This window comes from Tenrec ecaudatus, chromosome 7 (genome assembly GCF_050624435.1).
Source record: "Tenrec ecaudatus isolate mTenEca1 chromosome 7, mTenEca1.hap1, whole genome shotgun sequence".
Taxonomy (NCBI): domain Eukaryota; kingdom Metazoa; phylum Chordata; class Mammalia; order Afrosoricida; family Tenrecidae; genus Tenrec; species Tenrec ecaudatus.
The window spans coordinates 98,270,898-98,293,384 of NC_134536.1; the positions used below are offsets into that span (position 1 = coordinate 98,270,898).

Sequence of the window (22,487 nt, forward strand, 5' to 3'; positions counted from 1 at the left end):
GCCGAGTCCGTTTGGACTCATAGCCACCCTATACACAACAAAATACGGCCTTGTCAATCCTGTGTCATCCAAATAGCTGTTCATGTTTGAGCACTACTTTACCAATTGTGATGTCTTTTTTCAGGGGCTAGTCTTTCTTCATAACATATCCAAAGCACATGAGACAAAGTCTCATCATTCTTGCCTTGGCAGAGTATTCTGTTATATTTCTTCCAAGGTATATTTGTTGGTTCTTTTGGAAAGCAACCATACTTTCAAATAATCTTCGCTAGCACCATAATTAGTATGCAATGGTTTTTCCTCACTCTTCCGTATTCAATGTCCAATGTTCACATGCATGTGAGGCCATGTAAAATACTACGGATTGTGTCAGGTACAATTTAGTCTGAAAAGTAACTCCCTCGATATTCAACACTTTAAAGAGGTCTTATGTAGCAGATTGACCTAAATGCACCTCGTCTTTTAATCTCTTGGCTGCTGCTTCCATGAGCACTCAACATGGAGCCAAGGAAGATAAAGTTCTTGACAACTTCAACCTTTTCTCTGATGATCAGATTACATATTACTCCCATTATGAGTATTTTGGTCTTCTTTGCATTGAGTTGTAATCCACATTAAATTACATGGCTACAATCCTTGATCTTCAACAGCATCACTTTCAGCAAGCAAAATTTTGTCACCTGAGTACCACGGGTTGCCAAAAAACCTTCTTCCAATCCTGATGCCATATCCTTTTATTGCCAACAATTTTATTGCCATGATGCACTCATCACACAATTCACTAGATCTATTACACCAAGAAGAATTGTACACTCATCACTTGAATCAGTTTTAGGACTTTTCTTCATTCTTGTACTCATCATTATTAGCTCATTTTCCCCCAACCCCCTCTTCCATTCCCCCAACGAACCATTAACCCAGTTACTGTCTCTGTAGATTTACTTATTCTAGATTTCATATACAGAACATTAAAAAAACAAACAACAACAAAAACAAGAACAACAAAGTAAAACAGATTAAACTCCAATTGAAAAGACAGCAGAAAAAAATTAAAAACTAGAACAAGCTTAAAAGGATCATAAGGATAATCAAATTATGGGGTGCTAAATTGTAACCTGACTATACCTTTCCTGATATCAAACCATGCACTATTTCCTTGTTTGTCTGCACAAATGCTTCTTGATCCATGTACCAGTTCTACATGAACACTATGTCATGCTTCTTGTGGCTATCCAGTTTGTTGTGATCTAAACAGTCCAATGCCTTGGCATATTCAATAAAGCATAAACAAACAACTTTCTGGTATTCTCTGCTCCTTCCATCTGACTTCAGCAATGATATCCCTTGTTCTGCATCATCTTCTGGACCCATTCAGAACCTCTGGCAATGTACTGCTGTAACCACTGTTAAATGCTCTTCAGCAAAAATTTATTTGCATGTGTTATCATTGACATGGTTCTACAATTTGTGTATTGTTAGGTCATCTATTTTTTGAATGGGTATAAATATGTATCTTTCAGTCAGCTGGACAAGTAGATATCTTCCAAATATCTTAGCCTAACAGTTGAGTGAATAAATTTGTACTATTTAACTGTATAAGGAGTGAGAATAGTGGAGGTAAAAAAGCAGTTTGTGTCTTCACATTCTGTGAAAAAGTTAATAAAAAGCTTTTTATCATTCTAATTACAAGAGTAACTATATTCTACATAATATTCTATACTAAAATTTATTTACTTAGATAAAACAAGCCATATTTCAAAAATATGACTGAATAAAGTTTATATTTTCTGAGTTTTAAAAGTAATACTCTTGCTAATAAAAGTATTCAAGGGGTAAAATATAAAGATATAAAAAACAACTAGGTATTGAGAAACAATGATATTTTATATGTGTGTAATTATTTATGTAGCTAGGCTATATTAAAAAATACAAGTGTATTTTCTCTCTCATAAAAGGTTTATAAACTGGGAGAGGGGAGGTGACTCCGGCGGAGGAGGACGAGCCATGAGGGTCTTGCGGGTCACCCAGGCGCTGGTTTGCTCCTTTAGCTCCACAGCCCGGAACCGCTTGGAGAACCGAGTGGCCGACAAGCAGAAACTTTTCCAGGCAGACAATCACCTTACCTCCCAGTGCACTTGAAAGGAGGGGGAACTGACCAAATCCTGTACTGACTGACAATGGCACTGTGCCTGGGGGGCACCTGCTACTCCCTGTACTGCCTCGCCTGGGCTGCCTTCCCCCAGAAAAAGTGAGACTGAGCAGCAAGGAGGATCCGAGCGACCTGGGCAGCATCCCATCAATAAATATACCCACTTTTGGGGGTCCCTATCCCCCCCAAAAAAAGGTTTATAAACTATTTGCATACCTCATCTATTTAAATATGTAAGGCTCATGTGTTGCTATGACTCTGGAACTTATGCCACTGGTGTTTGAAATAGTTTAAATCAGTAGGTTTACCCTAGTAAGCAGACTTCTGCTGAGTTTTCACATTAAGCTTCCTAAACTTCCACACTAAAACAGATTAGGAAGAGAGGTCTATCAAGCTATTTCTGAATGTTAGCCAAAGAAAACCTTATAGATTACAAAAGATCACTGTTACTCACTTGTGCTGGATACATTATCTGAGGGGCTCAACCTGCTATGTGCAGGCACGTTTGGTGAAGCAGAAAGTGTGGGACACCCTCAACTGAGATGCAGTGGCACAGGAGCTGCAACAATGGGACTCAAACGGCTGGCACTTGTGAAGTGGACTCAGGACTGGGTAATATTTCCTTCTATTGTATATAATAAGTTCACCATGAGTCAAGAATTGAAGTAACAACTAGTGTAGCATTTCATCATTTTAAAATATGCCTAAACCTTCCATTAGAAGGATCATCTCTGAATTTATAATCCTAGAGACTTAGGGATTATGCCAGAAGAAAATGTACTTCATAAAATACTGCATGGTGTCATCTTTCCCTCAAAACCATTAACCAAAATCAGGAGTTAAAATTCTAAAGAAAAAAAAATAGAAGGTCTCTTCTTTTGACATACAACAATTACATTAAAGCATTGCAAGAATGCTACAAAACATAGCAATAATATATAATATACACACACATACATGCAAACATATTCTGTGTGCATAGCAACAGGTTTAGAGGTGCTATGCTTATGCATCTTGTTTTACAACAATCTCATCATTTAATGATTCAAAGAGGGAGAACCATCACAAGGTGGGTGAAGAGAGACAACAAGCAGTGTAAGACATTAAAAAAAGTAATAATAATATATAACTGGTTCAAGGATCCATGGGGGGAAGGATGGGGAAGAGCTGATACCAAGGGCTCAAGTAGAAAGAAATTGTTTTGGAAATGTTGATGGCAATATATGTACAAATGTGCTTAATACTATTGAATGGTGGATTGTTATAAGATTTGAAAGAACCGCACCCCCTAATAAATAATTTTTAAAAATTTCTACGTCATTTATACCAAACTGTTTTTTCCTAAAGGGCTATACATCTGCCTGAATTACTATAAAGAGAAGAAAGGTAGTGAGTGGTAAAAGATGGAATTCTGTTATAAATATTTGTGCCAGATAGCTCTAAGGTACTTAACTATATAAATAAAAGTATTATAATCACTGAAATATAACAAGAAAATTTTGATAATGTAGCTAAGACATCAATTTATTCTCTTTGAAAGAAAAATAATTACATTGGCATAAAGATATAATATACATGGAAAGTGTGTATTGAGAATTATGCACAAATACTACCATATAGTCAAAAGATCATGCTGTATATGTTTTTCTTATAGAATTAACTATTAGGCTTTAATTCAATGGATATTTTTCAAGCACATAAATAATCAAGAATCTGATACTTCATAGCCATATCCATGCTCTAATTTCATCAATATTAAGCTTACCTTTCTTTTCGGTCCAGATTGCTTAAAACATAAAAAAGAAAAAAAAGTAAGAGGCAAGACCTCATTGTTCCTATATAATTGTAGCTTTAGTAACAGCAATCAGTTAAGGCATGTGATCAATTTCTTTTAAATATACTATCCACATGCTATATACAATGTTTTAAATCTTGTCAGATATAATACAGTGTTATTAAATTTGTCAATATCAAAAGTTTACATTTAAACAATCTTTCTCATTAAGGCCTAATCCAAAGAAATAAAAATGCAGAAAATATGAATTATATAAAGGCTTTCTCTATAAAGCATTTTAAATGTTTAATGCTTATTAAATTGTAACTATAAAACATACTAATTTGTTTTTAATGGTTCAAAACCTATTATCAGGCATGATTTTTTTGCTTTTCAGTAAATACCAAAAAAAATGAAGGTAGATATTTTTACTGAAAAAAGTCTTATACAAATGGTTTAAAATGTCTGAGCTTTGAAACTATGGCCTCTTTTCACAAATCCAAATTATTTAAGTTAAAAAGCTATTAGCATCAATTATCTAAGAAGAAAACTATATAAGCCCTCAAATGCAGTTTAAAAAATTTATATCCTATAATCATTTTATTTCTGTATAAATCAACTAAGTAAGCAAAGCTTAACTGATAAAAACTCTTTGGAGTCACACATTAAAATTTGTATTCCTATGACATGGAATAAACACATTAGTGAACACTTGATTTGTTTATGGCAAACTAAGAAAAAATATATAACTTAATTTTTTATAGGGATAACATAAAGAAACCCAAAAAGTCTACCTTTTGTTATTTAAGATGCAAATAAATCATATAAAATAGTTATGTGATATCACAGAAAAAACCAGCTATTTTCTACCTCTATCGAGTAATTAAATAAAACATCTAAATATAATGTATCTTACCCTACATAATTATTTCTTATAAAGCTGTCTTTTTAAGTAAATAAAATGAAAGCCAAGCATAGGGTATTAAAGTAAAATCTCACTACCCCTGAGCCCATGCTGACTCATAGACCCTAGTCATTCTCAGTTCTATACCACTGTGCCCAAGGAGTAAGGAAGAGTTTAAAACACTGAACTTTAAAAATATATATATATAAATGTCTCGATAAATCACGGCAGTCAGGAAAAACAGTAAGCAAAAACATATATATTTATACACATATTCATGTTCATTTTTCCTATCCTGAGAAAAAAAATGCATTTACAGTACTATGATACCTAACTTAAAAATTGAAAAATTTATACAAGAATTTTCAAGTTTATCATCGTCTTGCCCTAGAGAAATATTTACTTGAAATTTTAACTTGAAAACAACAAAAACAGCCAGCTGATTTAAAAATGAAAAGAAGCCATTATTAGTAATGTAGAACACTGTTAAAATGTCAACTTTTAGGCTATTTCATACAAAGCAGAAAATAAATTATCCTGAACTAAAGCTATATTCAACTCATTAACAACGAGTTGATGCTGACTCATAGCAACACTATCAGACAGGGTAGAAATGCTCCTGTGAGTTTCCAAGTTTATAACTATGGAAGCAGAAAGCCCTGTTCTCAAGTGGAGCTAGATGGCGGTTTTGAACTGTGGACCTTGCGGTTAGCAGCCCAATATATAACCACTTTGTGACCAATACTCCTGGAAAGCTGTTGCTAGTGTTCTTAAAAATTAAAAAGGAAAAAAAGAGAGCATGGTAAGGAGGAAATATTAGCTCCTTCATGCATATGCAATCTGATTTATGACTTTAACACTTTTTTCAAAATTGTGATTTTTTTTTCTGTTTTAAATTATAACTTATTCCAGGAACTCATTCTCCCCCTTTTTGGTTACATATACTTTCGTAGCCTTCTATTTTACCCTACGGTTCTTAAAGTCTTTACCCTCAACCACAATGAAAGACAAAAAAAGTATCTAAAAGAAGCAAAATGAAAATCAGTAAAGTATGTTGGTTTTTTTATTTTAACATATCTGATTAAACTCAGAGGGAAAGTATAGGGGTTATAAAGATTTTTAAATCTCTGAATTATAGTTATTCATAATAGTCGTCCATCACTAAATATAAATGTAAACAACCTTTCTTTTAAATATACATTAAATTAACATCACGAACAGTGTTAAAATGGTATTTTTAATTATCTTTCAAATCTCAGGAATCTTATGTTTTAGCAATCTTCACTCAATCATACTTCGATCATTGTTTCCCCAAGTGGGCAATACTGCAGCTGGGCGGAGGGGTGGGGTGGTGGTGGTGCAGTTTATGTGTTGAAAAATCTAGAAAGGCTGCAAAAGCAGGTAACTACACTCTATACTAAATTATGATCTATAGCACAAAATTTCTTAATTGCCTTTGGAGGGAACTGAATATTTTTTTCCTGAAAGGGGTTGGCAAACCAAGTAATTTTGGCAACCTATGTCTTACATAAACAAGGGAAAGTGCTAAATTCAAAAAATCAAACTCACTGCCATCAAGTCAATTCTGATTTAAAGACTACTACTTTTTACAGGAATAGAAAGCCTCATCTTTTTGATGAGCTGCTAGTGGTTTCAAATTCTGACCTTGCATTTAGCAGCCCAACTTTATTCTAGCAGAGCGTGTAAAGTACTAATAAATTACAAATTACTCAGAACATAAATCTAATGTACGTAGATGCTACGTTTAGCGCTTACCCAAAAAAGCATGGATTGAGTGCTTACCAAGTGGTTTTTCTTTAATCTTGAATAATCTAAAAAGTTGTTGTAAAAGCAAGTGTATTCATTTTTAACTCACACTTGACAACTGTGTCAACAATACACTACTTAATACCAATCATTTTTGATAGAGGCTGTCCTCACATCTTAAAATTATGTAGTTTCTAACTACTATATACTCCCCTTTAAATGCTTACTGTGAGTGCTTCCCTGCTTTCTTCTGTACTTGGTATCTGTCAGTAAAAGAGGAAGACTCTCAATAAGGGTTGGCAGTGGCTGCAACATAGTCTCAAATGTAACAGTTATGAGGATGGCACAGGACCTGGCAGTGCTTCCTTCTATTGTACATATGGTCATCCCTCTGACTCAGAACTGACCCAATGCCATCCAAAACAATCCTTCTCTACAATATTACTACATATATTATGTATAGAAGAGGATTTCAAAAAATTTGTGGAAGGGAATTATCTTTTCATTCCATGTCCCACATTTTTGAAGCCCCCTTGTATCTCTACTACACTTAGCAGGTGTTCCTTTGTTCACTTGGCTCTTTGCCCTCAACCCTTATCAAACTTAAAATCCAACGGCAGGGGCAGGGGCTTTGATATACTCCTCTTTGAATAGTCTACATTTCATCTATGTCTATTATGTAGCATAAAACTCACTCAATAGCCTCTCAATTGCTTGTCTTTTAATTTCAAAATCTTTTCAGTGACAATTAAGGACAATGGGAATAAGAAATGCTTATTCTTATACAGGAAAAAAACAAAACAAAGAATAAGTAGACTGTTCTGCTGACTTGACCGCTAATGACTCAGATTCTTTTATGGCCCCTATTGTTGCTGTTAGGTATCACAGAATCAGTCAACCCATAGCAACCCTGTGTACAACAGAGCCAAACACTACCTGAACCTGCACCATCTTCACAAGTGTTCCTATGACTGAGCCCGTTGTTGCAGCCACTACATAATTGCTCCTATATTTTCATTCAGGACTGTCTCTTCAAATACAAATTATTTCAGGCTGAAGTTTTATTTTTAATAAAGAAATGATAATTTACGAGTAAATAATCGTTTCTGATAAATGAACCTAATCCTTTAAACTGCTAAGTTATGACATACATAGCAAGGTATCATAGGTGCATAAGCCTAGAGTAAAACAAAATACTGACCAATTTTCCATTTATAATCAGTTTTTTAACTTTGCCCTGAGGAGAGGAGGGATGGAGGCAGATAAGTCAGTGAAAACAAATTACAAACTAATAGAAAATATGAAAAACAATAATTATTCTTGATTATAAACTAACACATGACTACAAATTTTAAATAATGTTTTACTTTAAGACAACATTTTCAGAACATCAAGTCCATCGATGGACTATCAGTCTGATGAGTAAAGGAAGTATATATGGTTTCCTTCTCTTCCTCTAATTGTGCTTTTATTATTTATTCTCATGTTCGTAAATAATTAAGCCAAATACATTTGTCTCCGTACTTTGGCAATCGGGCAAACTCATACTTTTTTATATATGTACCAACTTGTGTTTTTTTTAAATTTGATTTTTCTCAAATGTGTTATGTAAAAACTATGACAAAACATTAAATGATAGAAGGTGTTTACATCAATAGTCTGTATTATATCATATCTATGCAATTACAATGCATAGATTTATTTAACCAATCTATGTAATAGCAAGAGTTTTAAAGAGTTAAGACATTTTCTGAAGGAATAATAGCCTCGTTTGACATTTCTAAACAAGGGCTTAAATTATAAACTAAGTGTCTATACTTTATTGAATTTAGTTTTAAAATCTTTACCTCAGTTATTTATAACTTAATAAATAGATCATCTAATTGTTGGAACCCAAGAATTACTAAGTCAATTGAAAGAGAATGTAACATTTCCAAAATGGTCCAGCAAAACCCCCAAAGAGAATAACAAGTTTTCCCAAGTGTTACTTTCATGACTTCAAGGTTCTAATGGTGCCTTCAAGAGCATTAAGAACACTCAAATCTATGCAAATTATTGCAATACATAATTCCTCAAACATTTAAAACTGATCATATGATTTAGTTTGATATCATGATACACTACAGACTTTACATAGGTAAGGAAGGTATCACTGTCTATGTTTTGAAGCCAGCTCCATGTAATTATTTTAGACCTACTGCTATATAATGCAATCGAATAGGATTTTTCATAAAATTATTCACATGCAGATAGTTTATTTAAAAGCCTGTAGAAAACAGTAAAAATATTCTAAGACAAGAATTATTTCTTGGACATGGATTTCTTCTTAAAGACAATAAAAACTTAATGACGTTCCAAGAGGTCATTAAAAGGGTGAAAATATCTATTACAATGGATATATGTATATATTAAACAAAGGTAATTAGAATCCTTACCTTTGAGCTGCTGTTTTTACCAATGATATCTGTGCATTAGCATGATGAAAACGTCTACCATGAACTACCGTTCCAGAACATAATGGTGCATTTTGTGTACTTTCACTGCAGATACAAGAAACAAACCAAAATTATATAGAAAAATCACATATATTCAGAATAAGTCCCTTAAAACTTCTGAGCACAAAAATTCCAATATTTAAAAAAGTTTATTTATAAATAAACCAAGTTGGCAATATTGTTAGCTTTCTAACTCTGGGACTTATTTTTGATATGTTTCCATTCCATTTTAAGAAAATAACAAAGAGAACATTATTGGGGGGGAGGGGAAACAAAGAAAAAAGAATCAGGAATTCAAATTCTACTTCCGATTCTGCCCCTGACATGAAATTTACTTCACCCTTATGAACCATAATCCTCAGTATGATAGGAGAGAAACTTAAACAGTGGCTTTCAACCCTTTGGGGAAGATGATACAAGTTCAATCGAATCGATAATGGTGGTTCACTGTGACAACCATTAGGAGAGGTGGCTTATATTTGAAAAAGAGGAATGAAAAATCCTTAGCAGAAGCTCCTTGCTGAGGTGATCTAAACATCCCCTTAGGCAATCTGATCACCCATCCTATGGCGCCTTCTATTATAACTGAGACTAAATAAGCTGTATGAAAGCAAGTTCATTTTATGGAGTCCGAGATCATTCAAAAATGTCTTACATTATATTTTCAGAATCAAGAAATCACTACAATCAACCCTAGACCCATGATTTTAAGCAAAAAAAAATCACAATTGGGACCATCTTATGGGCTGGGCTTTATTCACAAATTTGACAGAAATAGCAAACTTGCAACCATGTAGTCAATTCAGACTCATAATGACCCTAGAGGTTAGACCTACTGGCTAGAAAAGGTAGAAAAACTTTTCTCTTTTCTGTAGGGACGAGTGATGAAGCACCTTTACCTCAATTTTTTATTGTTGCTCAACATGTTAAGTCCAATTGGGTTCCCTTTAAAAGTTTTCAAGCTTTCAGTCTTGTTTCGTCTTACATATGTTTTCAAGATTAAATCACCAGAACTAGTAACAATTTCAGATCGACGATTCAACTGTAAAAAATATATAAATGTTAAAGTCAATAAACATAATTTATCAATAACTATTCATAAAACTTTAAGTAATAAAAATGCACTAGCTACTGGTGCTATGGGAAAAAGCATGGCAGTAACATGTAATACTTTTTATCTAAAGTACACAGAAACATGAATTTATCTATTTATATATATATATATATCCAAGGATGTGAGGGTAAAGACGATAGGATTCTTTAGAGCAGTGGTTCTCAACCTTCCTAATGCCACGACTATTTAATACAGTTCCTCATGTTGTGGTGACCCCAACCATAAATTTATTTTCATTGCTACTGTTATGCATCAGATAACCCCTGTGAAAGGGTCGTTTGACACCCCCCAAAGGGGTCATGACCCACAGGATCAGAACAGCAACTTTAGAGTGTAAAATAATTTTTTTGTTCTTTAAAATCATTTTATTGGGGGCTCACACAGCTCATCACAATCCATACATACAACCATTGTGTCAAGCACATTTGTACATTTGTTGCCATCATCATTCTCAAAACATTTTCTTTCTACTTGAGTTCTTGATATCAGCTGATCTCCCCCCTCCCTTCCCCATGAACCCTTTATAATTTATAAATTATTTTTTCATGTCTTACACTGACCAATGTCTCCCTTCACTCACTTTTCGGTTGTCCAGGGAGGGAATTATATGCAGATCATTGTGATTGGTTCCCCCTTTCGTCTCCCACCTTTGCCTTACCCTCCTAGTATCGCTACTCTCATTATTGGTCCTGAGGGGTTTATGTGCCCTGGATTTCCAGCTCTTATCTGTACCAGTATACATGTTCTGATCTAGCCGGATTTGTAAGGTAGAATTGGGATGGTAGTGATGGGGAGGAAGCATTAAAGAACTAGAGGAAAGTTGTATGTTTCATCAGTGCCAGACTGTACCCTGACTGGCTCGTCTCCCCGCAATCCTTCTGTAAGGGATGTCCAGTTGCCTACAGATGGGCTATGGGTCCCCACTCTGCATTCCCCCTCATTCACAATATATTTTGTTCTTTGATACCTGATACCTCATGCCTTCAACACCTTATGATCACACAGGCTGGTGTGCTTTCATGTGGGCTTTGTTGCTTCCGAGCTAGATGGGTGCTTATTTACCTTCAAGCCTTTAAGACCCCAGACGCTGTATCTTTTGATAGCTGGGCACCAGGAGCTTTCTTCGCATTTGCTTATATACCCACCACTATGTCTTCAGCGATCGTGTCAGGAAGGTGAGCATCATGGAATTCTAGTTTAGTAGAACAAAGTATTCTTGCATTGAGGAGTCCTTGAGTGGAGGCCCAATGTCCATCTGCTACCTTAATACTAAACTTATAAATATATGCACATAAATCTATCTCCCTATCCATACTTACTTTCTAATGTAAAGATTAGCACTGTGCAGCAGAAAGATGTAGTAGTTTGCTTCCTTATATTTAAGGCTTCAGAAACCCTAAGTGACAGTTCTACTGTACCCTACAGGGTCATTATGAATAAATGACAGTATGACTAAATGACAACATGTGGTGGTGGTGGTGTTTACCCATTAATGTTCACCCAAAACATTTTAAAAATCACTTATCTATGAGGGGGTACCCAAAACAAACCAGAATTTTTTCAAAGCTTTAAAAATCATTTAACAAAACACCCTTTATCACCTTCCAAGTTTTCTCCATTACACTTAATACATTTGTCAAATCTGTGATTCCCAGTCTTGAAAACAATTTTCAAATTCATCTGTTTGGATAACTCACAGCACCTCCCTTGTTTTTTTCTTCACATCTTCGATGTAGTCAAATCGCTATCCTTTCAAAAAGAAGTCACAAGAGTGAGGACAGGTGAGTCTGGTGCATGGGGCAAGAGAGGCATGATGGTTTTTAGCAAAACGGGGACACTTTGACGGCTGCATGAGCAGGTGCATTGTGGCAAAACCAGTCCCCTATCTGCCACAAATCAAGCCTCTTTTTGTCACACACTGTTTGTTACACAATCGTTTCAGAATCTCTAAATAGAAAGCTTGATTAACAGTCTAACCTGGTAGAATGAATTCCAAATGCATTAGGAGTTGACATTTTCATCCGTTTGGAAAGTTGACAAGACTTGGAGAGGGAGGTTTGTCATCAGTTGACATTTCATCTTTTTTGAAACAAAAAAACCACTCATACACTTGAGTTTTCCCCGTAGAGCTGTACTTGTAAGCTGTGTTCAACCTCATCAGTTAAACAAAATTCCACAGTCGCATGCTGTTCTCTTAAATCGGCCATGACAAAAAATTATAGAGAAAAACTGCTTCTATGAAAAAAATTCACTGTGATCAGAGAGAAGCTTCCCAGGCGATGCCACTGGGTGCACTAACTCAGATCGAGTTGCTGGAGTCTTGCCCAGCAGGGAAAAATGCATAGTAAGAAAGCACTGCTATGCCAAGTATTTGTGGTTTTTGTTGGGTACCCACTTGTATATCACCCCCACCCTTGTATAAGGTTTCTAAGACTATAGATCTTTAAGAAAACAGCCTCATATTTCTCCAGAGGAGAGGCTATTAAGTTTAACCTATGACCTTGTGGTTAGCATCTGTTAACCAACAGCCACATCGGGGTTTCTAATTAAGATCCCTCAAAAAAAAAAACCACAAAAAAACCATACACACGGCTATCGAGTCAATTCTGACTCACAGTGACCCTGAAGGGCAAGGTAAAACTTTCTCCTGCAGAACATTTGGTGATTTCAAACTGCTGCATTTGTGGTTAACAGCCAGCGCTATGCTCCAAAAACAAAAATACTCACTGCCATCGAGTTGATGCCAACTCATGGTGGCCCTGTTGCAAGGTAGGACTGCCCTTATGAATTTCTGAGACGGTATCTCCACGGTAGAATAAAGCTCTTTTTCCACTAATAAGGTTCAGGTGTGTATTATTTTGAAAAAGTTCCTTAGGCCAGTTTCACATACCAGCAGTAGCAACATCATTTAGGGCAGTGGTTCTCAACCTGGGGGGTCGAACGACCCTTTCACAGAGTTCACCTGATTCTTAACTATAGCAAAATTAGAGTTATAAAGTAGCAACGAAAATAATGTTATGGTTGGGGGGGTCACCACCACATGAGGAACTGTATGAAAGGGTCGCAGCATGAGGAAGGTGGAGAACCACTGCTCTAGGAGCACTCTTTAACTCTTAATTCTCTGTGCCACTCCACAAATATCTGTTGTAGTCTGTCAAGTGGACTGGGGCTGATTCTAGATGGCAGAGTACAATTGTCCCAAAGGGTTTCCAAGGTTTTACTATCTTTCCCTCAAGGAGTCAATGGTGGGTTCAAATTGCTAACTTTTAGCTTAGCAACCACATGCTGTAATTCTCGTGCCTCCAGGGCTCTGTAAAGCTACTCCAGAGCTCTAAATCAGGGGATTGGGCCCAGCAAGTTTTAAATCTAACTCGAGGTGATTGTGATATATATTAAAGTTTGATAATCGTGGTGTTAAGTGATACTGATACATACCCTATTAAAAATCTTGCAAGCAAAATTTCCAATATTACAGGTTGAACATGTTGTTTTATTCCCCTATATATAGATAACTTCAATAATCAATATATACTTAGTGTTCATTAAGAAGAATATATAGCTCCAAAAATGAGGAGCTGATGCCAGGGGCTCAAGTGGAGAGCAAAGGTTTTGAGAATGATGAGGGCAATGAATGTAAAAATGTGCTAAAAAAAATTTTTTTTTAAAGCCACAGCATCGCAGAATAGATTTTTTAAAAAAAGAAATATTGTCGTGGAGAGCAAATGTTTTGAGACTTATAAGGGTAATGAATGCACAAATATGCTTTATACAACTGATGTATGTATGGATTGTGATCAGAGTTGTATGAGCCCCAATAAAAATTATTCTAAAAAAAAGAAAGAAATTATGGTAGGTTCTTTGCCCTTAAAGATCTCAGTCTTACTGGACAGATGGAACATGGATCTATAAGCAACTGTGGAAAAAAATGCACTATATTATTATATTATTTATAATAGCAAACACTGCTGGAAACTGAATAGCTAATGACTGTTATATCCAGTACTGTTTCTTTCTTTTTCTATCACGGAATTTATTAAACTACAATTTTATGAAATCTCACCATTGAGGGAAACTAGATAGAGTATATGGTCTGGCTCTCTATTCTTTTTTAAAACTGCATGAGGACTTACAATTGATCTATCGCCATACAATTTTTAATTACAATAAAATATTATGTGAAGTAACATAAAAATATACAGCATGCTGATTATATGCAATATCAAATTCAATTTCCATTATTTTATACATTCCAGTAGTTCTTCAGGTTGGGATCCAGTAACAGCACCTAAAACACTAAATCCATTACTTGAAATTACTGAATAATAGGATTAGCAAACTCAAATTTTCCACTTTAGTTCTCTTTCCTCCACAAAATATTTCCACCATGCATCATTTAAACATGACAATTCTACCTCTATTTTTAAAAGATCACTAAACTTTAAAAGCAAAGTAACACATCCAAAAGCAAATGGGATAAAAACAAGGATTAGTCTGATGGTTAAAACCTTAATTTCCAAGCCACACTGCAACAGGAATTTTATATTGCTTACAAAAATATAAAAGCTTATTCTTGACAAGAAGAAAATAAAATAATGTTATTAGGATATAGAACTCTAAATCAAAGAAACTGTACTGAACATTCTTATATGGGAAATTAATTGTTTAAGCCAAAAGTATCTCCCCAGTTAAAAACAGTTGCATAACTAGCTAGTTCAGCCATGTTTGTTTCTGATTTGTTTTTTTTAATCATTTTATTGGTGGCTCATACAACTCATCACAATCCATACATACATCCATTGTATGTCAAGCACATTTGTACATTTGTTGTCCTCATCATTCTTTCTACTTAAGCCCTTGGTATCAGCTAATTTTTCCCCTCCCTCCCCATTCTCTCCCATCATGAACCCTTGCTAATTTATAAATTATTATATTGTCATGTCTTACACTGTCCAACGTCTCCCTCCCTTCACCTGCTTTTCTGTTGTCCGCCTCCAAGGGAGGAGGTTATATGTAGATCCTTGTAATCAATTGGTTTCCCCTTTCCAACCCACCCTTCGACTACCCTCCCAGCATTGCCACTCACACAACTGGTCCTGAAGGGATCATCCGCCCTGGATTCCCTGTGTTCCCAGTTCCTCTCTGTATCAATGTACATCCTCTGGTCTAGCCAAATTTGTAAGGTGGAATTGGGATCATGATACTGGGGAGGGGGGGACCTGGGGGAGGAGAAAGCATTTAGGAACGAGAAGATGTATGTTTAGTCATTGCTTCCTTGCACCCTAATTGGCTTGTCTCCTCCCTGTGACCCTTCTGTAAGGGGATGTCCAGTTACCTACAGGTGGATTTTAGGTCCCTAATCTGCACTCCCCTTCATTCACAATGAAATGATATTTTGTTCTTTGATGCCTGACAACTGATCCCTTCAACACCTCATGGGTCACACAGGCTGGGGTGCTTCTTCCATGTGGGCTTTGTGGCTTCTAAAGTAGATAGTCGCTTGTTTACCTCTGCCATGTTTCTGAATAATTGCTTATATAGATTAAAAACTTCCTTTAAACACACAGAATTGCAATAAGCAGTGAATATAAACAACTGAACACCCATATCAAAGCCTATTGTCAACGCAAGATGATCTATATGAGGGGGCTTCAAAAAGTTCAAGGAAAATTACCATTATTTTACAACTCCATTTTCCCATGTATTTTTGGAAGTCCCTTGTAAGTGTTTGTTGCCTAAAGGATGGTATTAAAAAACTAAACCATATAAGCTTCAATCAGCAGAAGACAAAGTAGTACTTCTAGCATTGTAAGATAATTATGTAGCACATGAAAAACATCATTCAATGTATTATCAAATGCCCATTAGAAATGGGTCCCTGTAATCTAGCCCTCTAGAATACAGCAGGGTATGGGGTTGTAGATTGTTCCATGAAACAATCATCAGATGTTAACTTGTAAAGATTCTCCGTCACACAATTGCAAACACATAAGACACAGTTCCAGCTGCCAGAAAACTTAGAGAAAAGGGGTGAATTAAAACGCAATAATTATTTTAGTTACCTGGCATTCGTTCTACTTCTCTTATTTTTCATCATTTTATCTATACTCTTAACTGGTAAGCTACACCAAATTATCTGGATGTTCCTGAAAATTTTTAGTTAATTATCCTTTTTTCTCCCAAAGACAGTTTTCCAACTAATTCAAGCACAGCATTAAGAAACTACTAAGAATAAAAAAACAATCACATAACTAGAAAACCAACTATTAGCATGGGCTTAACTGATGTAACATGATGTACAAAGAAAAATCAATTTATGTAAGGTAATTAACACTGAATTTAGCAGTACCAATGTGGAATCCAAAACCAAACCACTGCTATGGAGCCAAACCCAACTCAAAGTGACCCTGTATGACAGAGTAGACCTCCTGCAGAGCTTCCAAGTCCACTGCCTCAGTTTTCTCCAACAGAAAGATAGCTGGTGCTTTGAAACCACTGACTTTTGGGTTAGCATTCAAGTCCTTTAAGCGATGCAGCTAGGGCTCTTTCATGTGAATTGCACAGAATCAATATTCCTCACAACACTATAAAATAGACAGTTATTAACACGTCTAGAATTTGATATTTTGTCTGATTAACTGCTAGAATACATCACCTGTGAAACAAAGATATGTCTTTCTCAACAGCATTATCAGTCTATAGAATATACTCGCACCATTTGAGAATGTTAACACATAGTAACATAGATCAACAGATTTTTAGAGATACAACACATGTCAATATTTTAAGGATTTAGGGTCACATGAACTCTGCTGCAAGTACTCTTGATTCAACTATTCTGAAGTTATTATAACACTGAAAACAGCCACAAACTATACATACACAAGAAGCATGGCTGGTTTCCAATAAAAATTTAAATTTCACTTACACAAAAAATTCTTGCGATTCTCCTCTACCCCTCCCTTAAAAAAGTAAAAATCACATTATTTCATGATCCAAACAAAAAAGGTTGTGGGCAAAGATCATTCCATGACCTTTAGTTTGTCAACTCCTTTAGGTGCCCCCCCACCACAGTTTTATTGGTATATTAATTCACATATCATATCATTCAATAGTTCAATCACATCAAGAAGAGTTGTACAATCATTACCACAATCCATTTGAGAACATTTTTATTCTTATACTCATCACTATTAGCTCCCGATTTCTTCCCAAATTCCCCTGCCATACCCACAACTCCCCTATTTTTATGATGATCAAGGATTGTAACCGTTAGTATGGATAAGTAAATATAAAGAAACACAAAATCTTCAAAACTGAACCAACAGTTAACATCATAATGAATGGAGAAAAGATTGAAGTTGTCAAGGTTTCATCATGCTTCAATCCACCATCAATGCTTATGGTGAAAGCAGTCAAGAAATCAAATTGGGGGGGGGGAGAACTGATACCAATGCTCAAATTGAAAGTAAATGTTTAGAAAATTATATTGTTAACATATTTACAAATATGCTTGATATGATGTATGGAATGTTATAAGAGCTGGACGAGCTCCCAATAAAATTATTTTCAAAAATTAACAGATAAAGTGCAATGGAAGAAAAAAAATCAAATGACATTTTGCAATAACAATCTGTTACACAAACCATTTTAAGCTGTTAAATTACAAGGATATTATTTTGAGGATTGAGATGTTCCTGACCCAAGTCATACTATTTTCAATTACTTCCTGTGCATGTGAAAAGTTGGACACTGAAAAATGACCGAAGAAAAATTGATGCATTTGAGCTATGGTACTGGTGAAGAATACTTAAAAATACCATAGACTTCCAAAAGAACAAATCAAACCTGTTCTTAGAAGTACAGCCAGAAAGCTCTTCAGAGGTAAGGATAGCAAGACTTCTTACAAACTTAGAACATGCTATTAGGAGAAGAACACCATGTTGTTAAAGTGGAGGGGTAGCAAAAAATGAGGAAGACCCTAATTGGATGGATATAGACACAGTGAGTGCAACAATATGCTCAAACATGGAACAATGGTGAGGACTGTATTTCATTCTGTTTTACAAAGTGTCACTATAAGTTGGAACCAACAACAACTGTTGTCAATGTGAATTTGTACCCAGCAATATTACTTAATTTATCCCCTGAAGTAGCAATTGCAATTCTTGGAATCTAACTCACACATTTCCAAATCCACATATGCACAAAGCTGTATTACAATGCTACTATAATCATAAAATTCTGTGCACTTCAATTTACACCCAAAATGGCAGGTTTGGGCAACCTAAAGAGATTCCTTTTCTATGTTTGAGAACTTCTTTATAAAAAGTCCTCATGATCATCTTATTCTGTCCTTTAAAAAAATCTACCAAGATTTCTCTTTGGTATCCTAAAAAAAGTCACCTTTTGGGTGACAATTCTACATTAATTCACATCTTTGGGGTACTCCTGATTTTCTTAAATCACATGATCCATCTAAAAACTGATGTTTTATGTAGGGCAGAATTTCTTTCAATTTGCTGCAATGCTTCAAAGATTTAGGGAGCTATTCATTTAAATTTTGATAAAATCAAGCTCTAAAAATTGTCATTTTCCATGACACAGAAAGTATTTCTTTTGTTTTCTGAAAGTAGCCTAAGATTAGTAAGACAAGTATAAAACAGAGAGAACAGGTCTGTAGTCGTATAATAGAGAGACATATTTAAACACTGTTTAAAATAAGTCTGTGCCATTGGGCTTCCACTCAAGTGCTCCCTTAATCCAAGAATACATTGTTCTACTAAACTGCCATTCTAAGATGCTCACCTTGCCGACACAATCACTGAAGACAAAGCGGGTGAATAAGTATATGTGGTGAAAAAAGCTGATGGTGCCGGCTATCAAAAGATATAGCGTCTGGGGTCTTAAAGACTTGAAGGTAAATAATCGGCCATCTAGCTCAGAAGCAGCAAAGCCCACGAAGCACACCAGCCTGTGTGATCACGAGGTATTAAAAGGATCAGGTATCAGGCATCATCACAACAAAAAAGGAGGAGATGAGCCAGTCAAGATGCAATGTAGCAACGATGAAGCATACAACTTTCCTCTAGTTCCTAAATGCTTCCTCCCCCTGCCCCCAACCCCTACTACCATGATCCCAATTCTACCTTACAAATCTGGCTAGACCAGAGGATGTACACTGGTACAGATAGGAACTGGAAATCCAGGGTGGATGATCCCTTCAGGACCAGTGGTGTGAGGGCAATACTGGGAGGGTATTGGGAGGGTGGGTTGGAAAGGGGGAATGGATTACAAGGATCTGCATATAACCTCCTCCCTGGGGGACGGACAACAGAAAACAAGGGAGACATAGGACAGTGCAAGATATGACAAAATAATAATTTATAAATTATCGAGGGTTCATGAAGGAGAGGGGATAGGGGAGGGAGGGGAAAATGAGCTGATGCCAGGGGCTTAGGTGGAAAGCAAATGTTTGGAGAATGATGAGGGCAATGGATGTACAAGTGGGCTTTACACAATTGATATATGTATGGATTGTGATTAAGAGTTGTATGAGCTCCTAATAAAATGACTTAAAAAAAGTGTGCATATATGAATTTGAAACCTAGTAGCAGTACTTTATGATTTATCCTCATACATTACTAAGATGACATTCCTAGTGGTTCTACGATAAACAAACAAGAAAATAAAACAAAAAATTTCATCACGTTGTTTATAATTACACTGGTATTACTAGTTGATACTATTACTAGTTGATAGCTAATTGTGGTAGTAAAAAGCCAATAGTAATAAAACTAAGTTAAGAACCAAGCTAGTAAGTCCAAAAGTTTTAAAGAAAACTAACTTGTATTTGACTTAAGAATATATTTTTACTCTAAGGCAATAATTACAATACAATAGAAAGTGGTTTGACATCTAACAACTAGTATCACAGTAAAGAGCTAATTCTCCCCCAAATACTGTTATTTTATCAAACCTAAAATATGATACACCATTATATTATGTACAGCTGTGTTCCTCCCAAATGGGACAATTAAACCTATTCTGAGATTTCAGAGATGTGAAACATTTTTAATGCATTTAAGAATCAATGGGAAGAATTTCAAATAGTCCAAAAACCACACCCAAAAGAGAATTATGAAGGAAATAGAAATTCCTGCACATATGAAAAAGTATTCAGCCTCACTTATAGATATGCAAATTTAAAGTGCACTGAGATACTAGGTTTTCTTCTTTTAATACTAGTTTTCATTGATAAGATGAAAAAGTTGAAAGTGCAGTGACTGCAAAAGAGGGGGGAAAACATCAGCACTGCTGACAAAAGTATAAAGTAAGCATAATAAAAATTAGAAATGTGTCATCTTAATACTCCTTATTCTCTGAAAATCCATCCTACCACTATGCTTGTATGTGTGCAAAATAACCTTCATAGGCAGCCAGTTTATTCAACACTGCAGTAGGGGACAAAAACCAAACAAACAAAAAGATGTGTTTTGGAGTTTGGTTTTTGAAAAACCAAATCCACCTACATAATGGTAATGAAAGATAATGGTACATCAAACAACAGAATACTACGCATCCTCTGAAAAGAGTACTTTTATGGAGTCTCATAGACTGGTTTCCAAGATAAATTATAAAGAAAGGTAAGACATGAAAAATGAGTTCAACATGCGCCCAAATTGTTTAAATGGGTTATGGTGAAGTATCTTCTTTGTAATGCACAAAATATCTCTAGAAAGATAAACAAAAAATTAAAAACATTTGTGTCTGGGGTAGGGAAGTGGATAATGGACTTATGCATAGATATAAAACTCTTCTTTTAAGAGTAATAGTTTTTAGTATTAAGACCTAATTTAAAAAATCTTTTTAAAAAGCAAAAGGAACACTTGCCTTTTTTCCTTTTGAGGTCTCAGAATCCTCATCTTCATCTACACTTAGTAGATCTGCCCCACTATACAGAAAATAAGGGGGAAAGTCTTAAATAACAATGGTAAAATATACATTAAATTCAGAAGTCTCTTCTTTAAGCTCACCTAATTTAAGAATCGGTAAGCTTTTTCTGTAAAGGGTCAGAGAGTAAATAATTTAGACTTCGCAGGCCAAATGGCTGGATAGCAATTATGCAATTCTGCCACTGTCATGAGAAAGCAACAATAAACCACTCAAGAGGGTGATTTTAAGAGTTCGTGGAAAACTTCTATTATTTTTTCAACCAACTTTTTGAAGCCTCCTTTATGTGGTTGTGCTCCAAAGAAAAATATTTAACAAACAGCTAGCAGCAGGTAAACCAGATTTGGCTCATAGGCTACAATTAGCTAATGCCTGCCTTAAATTAACACATCATTTCTAATATATCATTTATTATGCATTTTATATAGGTTCACTTATTTTTTGCTTCCTGTTCTACAGTGATGATTAGGGGATAAGGAAAGAAAAAAATCACAGAAAAAAAAACTTTTATTAATGAAAGTGTCATAATTCTGAAAGTATTATCACAGTAAAATAAAACAGTCCTGAAAACATCAAAGCTTCACCAAGAATCATTCATTTGAAATTTTTAAAGAACAAAGTAGTATCTATTGATAGTTAACTGAATCTCAACATGTTCTAAATGTAAAGGCCCAATTAAGACAACAATCAAAGTTCAAATCATAAGCGAAATGTATATAGCTATGGACAGCTCAAGTTGTTTACATAACCACAACAAACCTGCCAGCACAAAAAGTCAAATATACCTTCTACAGACATTCTGCTGGCTATTTAGAGTAAAATAATAACTGTTTATAAAAAGGGATTTCAAACAGTACATGGAAAAATGAAATTGGCAGATTTTGAAATTTTCCCATGTACTTTTTGAAGACCTCCTCGAATGCATTCCAACTTTTCTAGTGCTACAAATATGTTTAAAAGTTAAAACTTTCGGTTTCGATTAAGAGAAATTTCCACTGAAAAAACATTAATACTAAATGAATCCCCCAAAATGTTAAATTAAAAACTATCGAAGGAAAAAGAATGAACGAAAGCCATCAAAATGAAACATTTACCAGTTAAAGCTCTCATTCAAGTACAGCTTCACTTTAGGTCAACATCTCAAAAGGTTGTAGTAATCATGAATAGAGTTGTTGCCCAGACGGAAGCAAGCACCTACAATGTTTTTAGCCGGCACACTCTGAACAACCTCTGTGCAAACATTTCCTTAAAAGAACTATTTTTGTTAAACAACGTTTTGTTCAACTTGGTGAGAATATTTATAGGTCTCTAAATCTGTTGTTTCTCTGGTCTGT

General features: G+C 35.2%; 1 protein-coding gene and 1 pseudogene across 7 annotated transcripts in view; one reads left to right on the forward strand and one right to left on the reverse strand.

Moving 5' to 3' along the window:
- Positions 1–22,487, reverse strand: part of SENP6 (SUMO specific peptidase 6) — a 115,818-nt gene that overhangs the window by 72,626 nt on the left and 20,705 nt on the right. For 2 of the 7 annotated variants that reach the window (XM_075554878.1, XM_075554882.1), the window contains exons 3-7: positions 21,094–21,154; positions 9,989–10,131; positions 9,030–9,134; positions 6,822–6,857; positions 3,915–3,935 (exon numbers count right to left, since the gene is read on the reverse strand). In XM_075554878.1, the coding sequence (XP_075410993.1) occupies positions 3,915–3,935; positions 6,822–6,857; positions 9,030–9,134; positions 9,989–10,131; positions 21,094–21,154 (366 nt within the window). Of the gene's footprint in view, positions 1–3,914; positions 3,936–6,821; positions 6,858–9,029; positions 9,135–9,988; positions 10,132–15,286; positions 15,374–21,093; positions 21,155–22,487 lie in introns of those variants that run through there. The other 5 variants (XM_075554879.1, XM_075554883.1, XM_075554880.1 and 2 more) reach the window with 4 other exon arrangements.
- On the forward strand, positions 1,974–2,322 carry LOC142452865 (cytochrome c oxidase subunit 7A1, mitochondrial pseudogene; annotated as a pseudogene).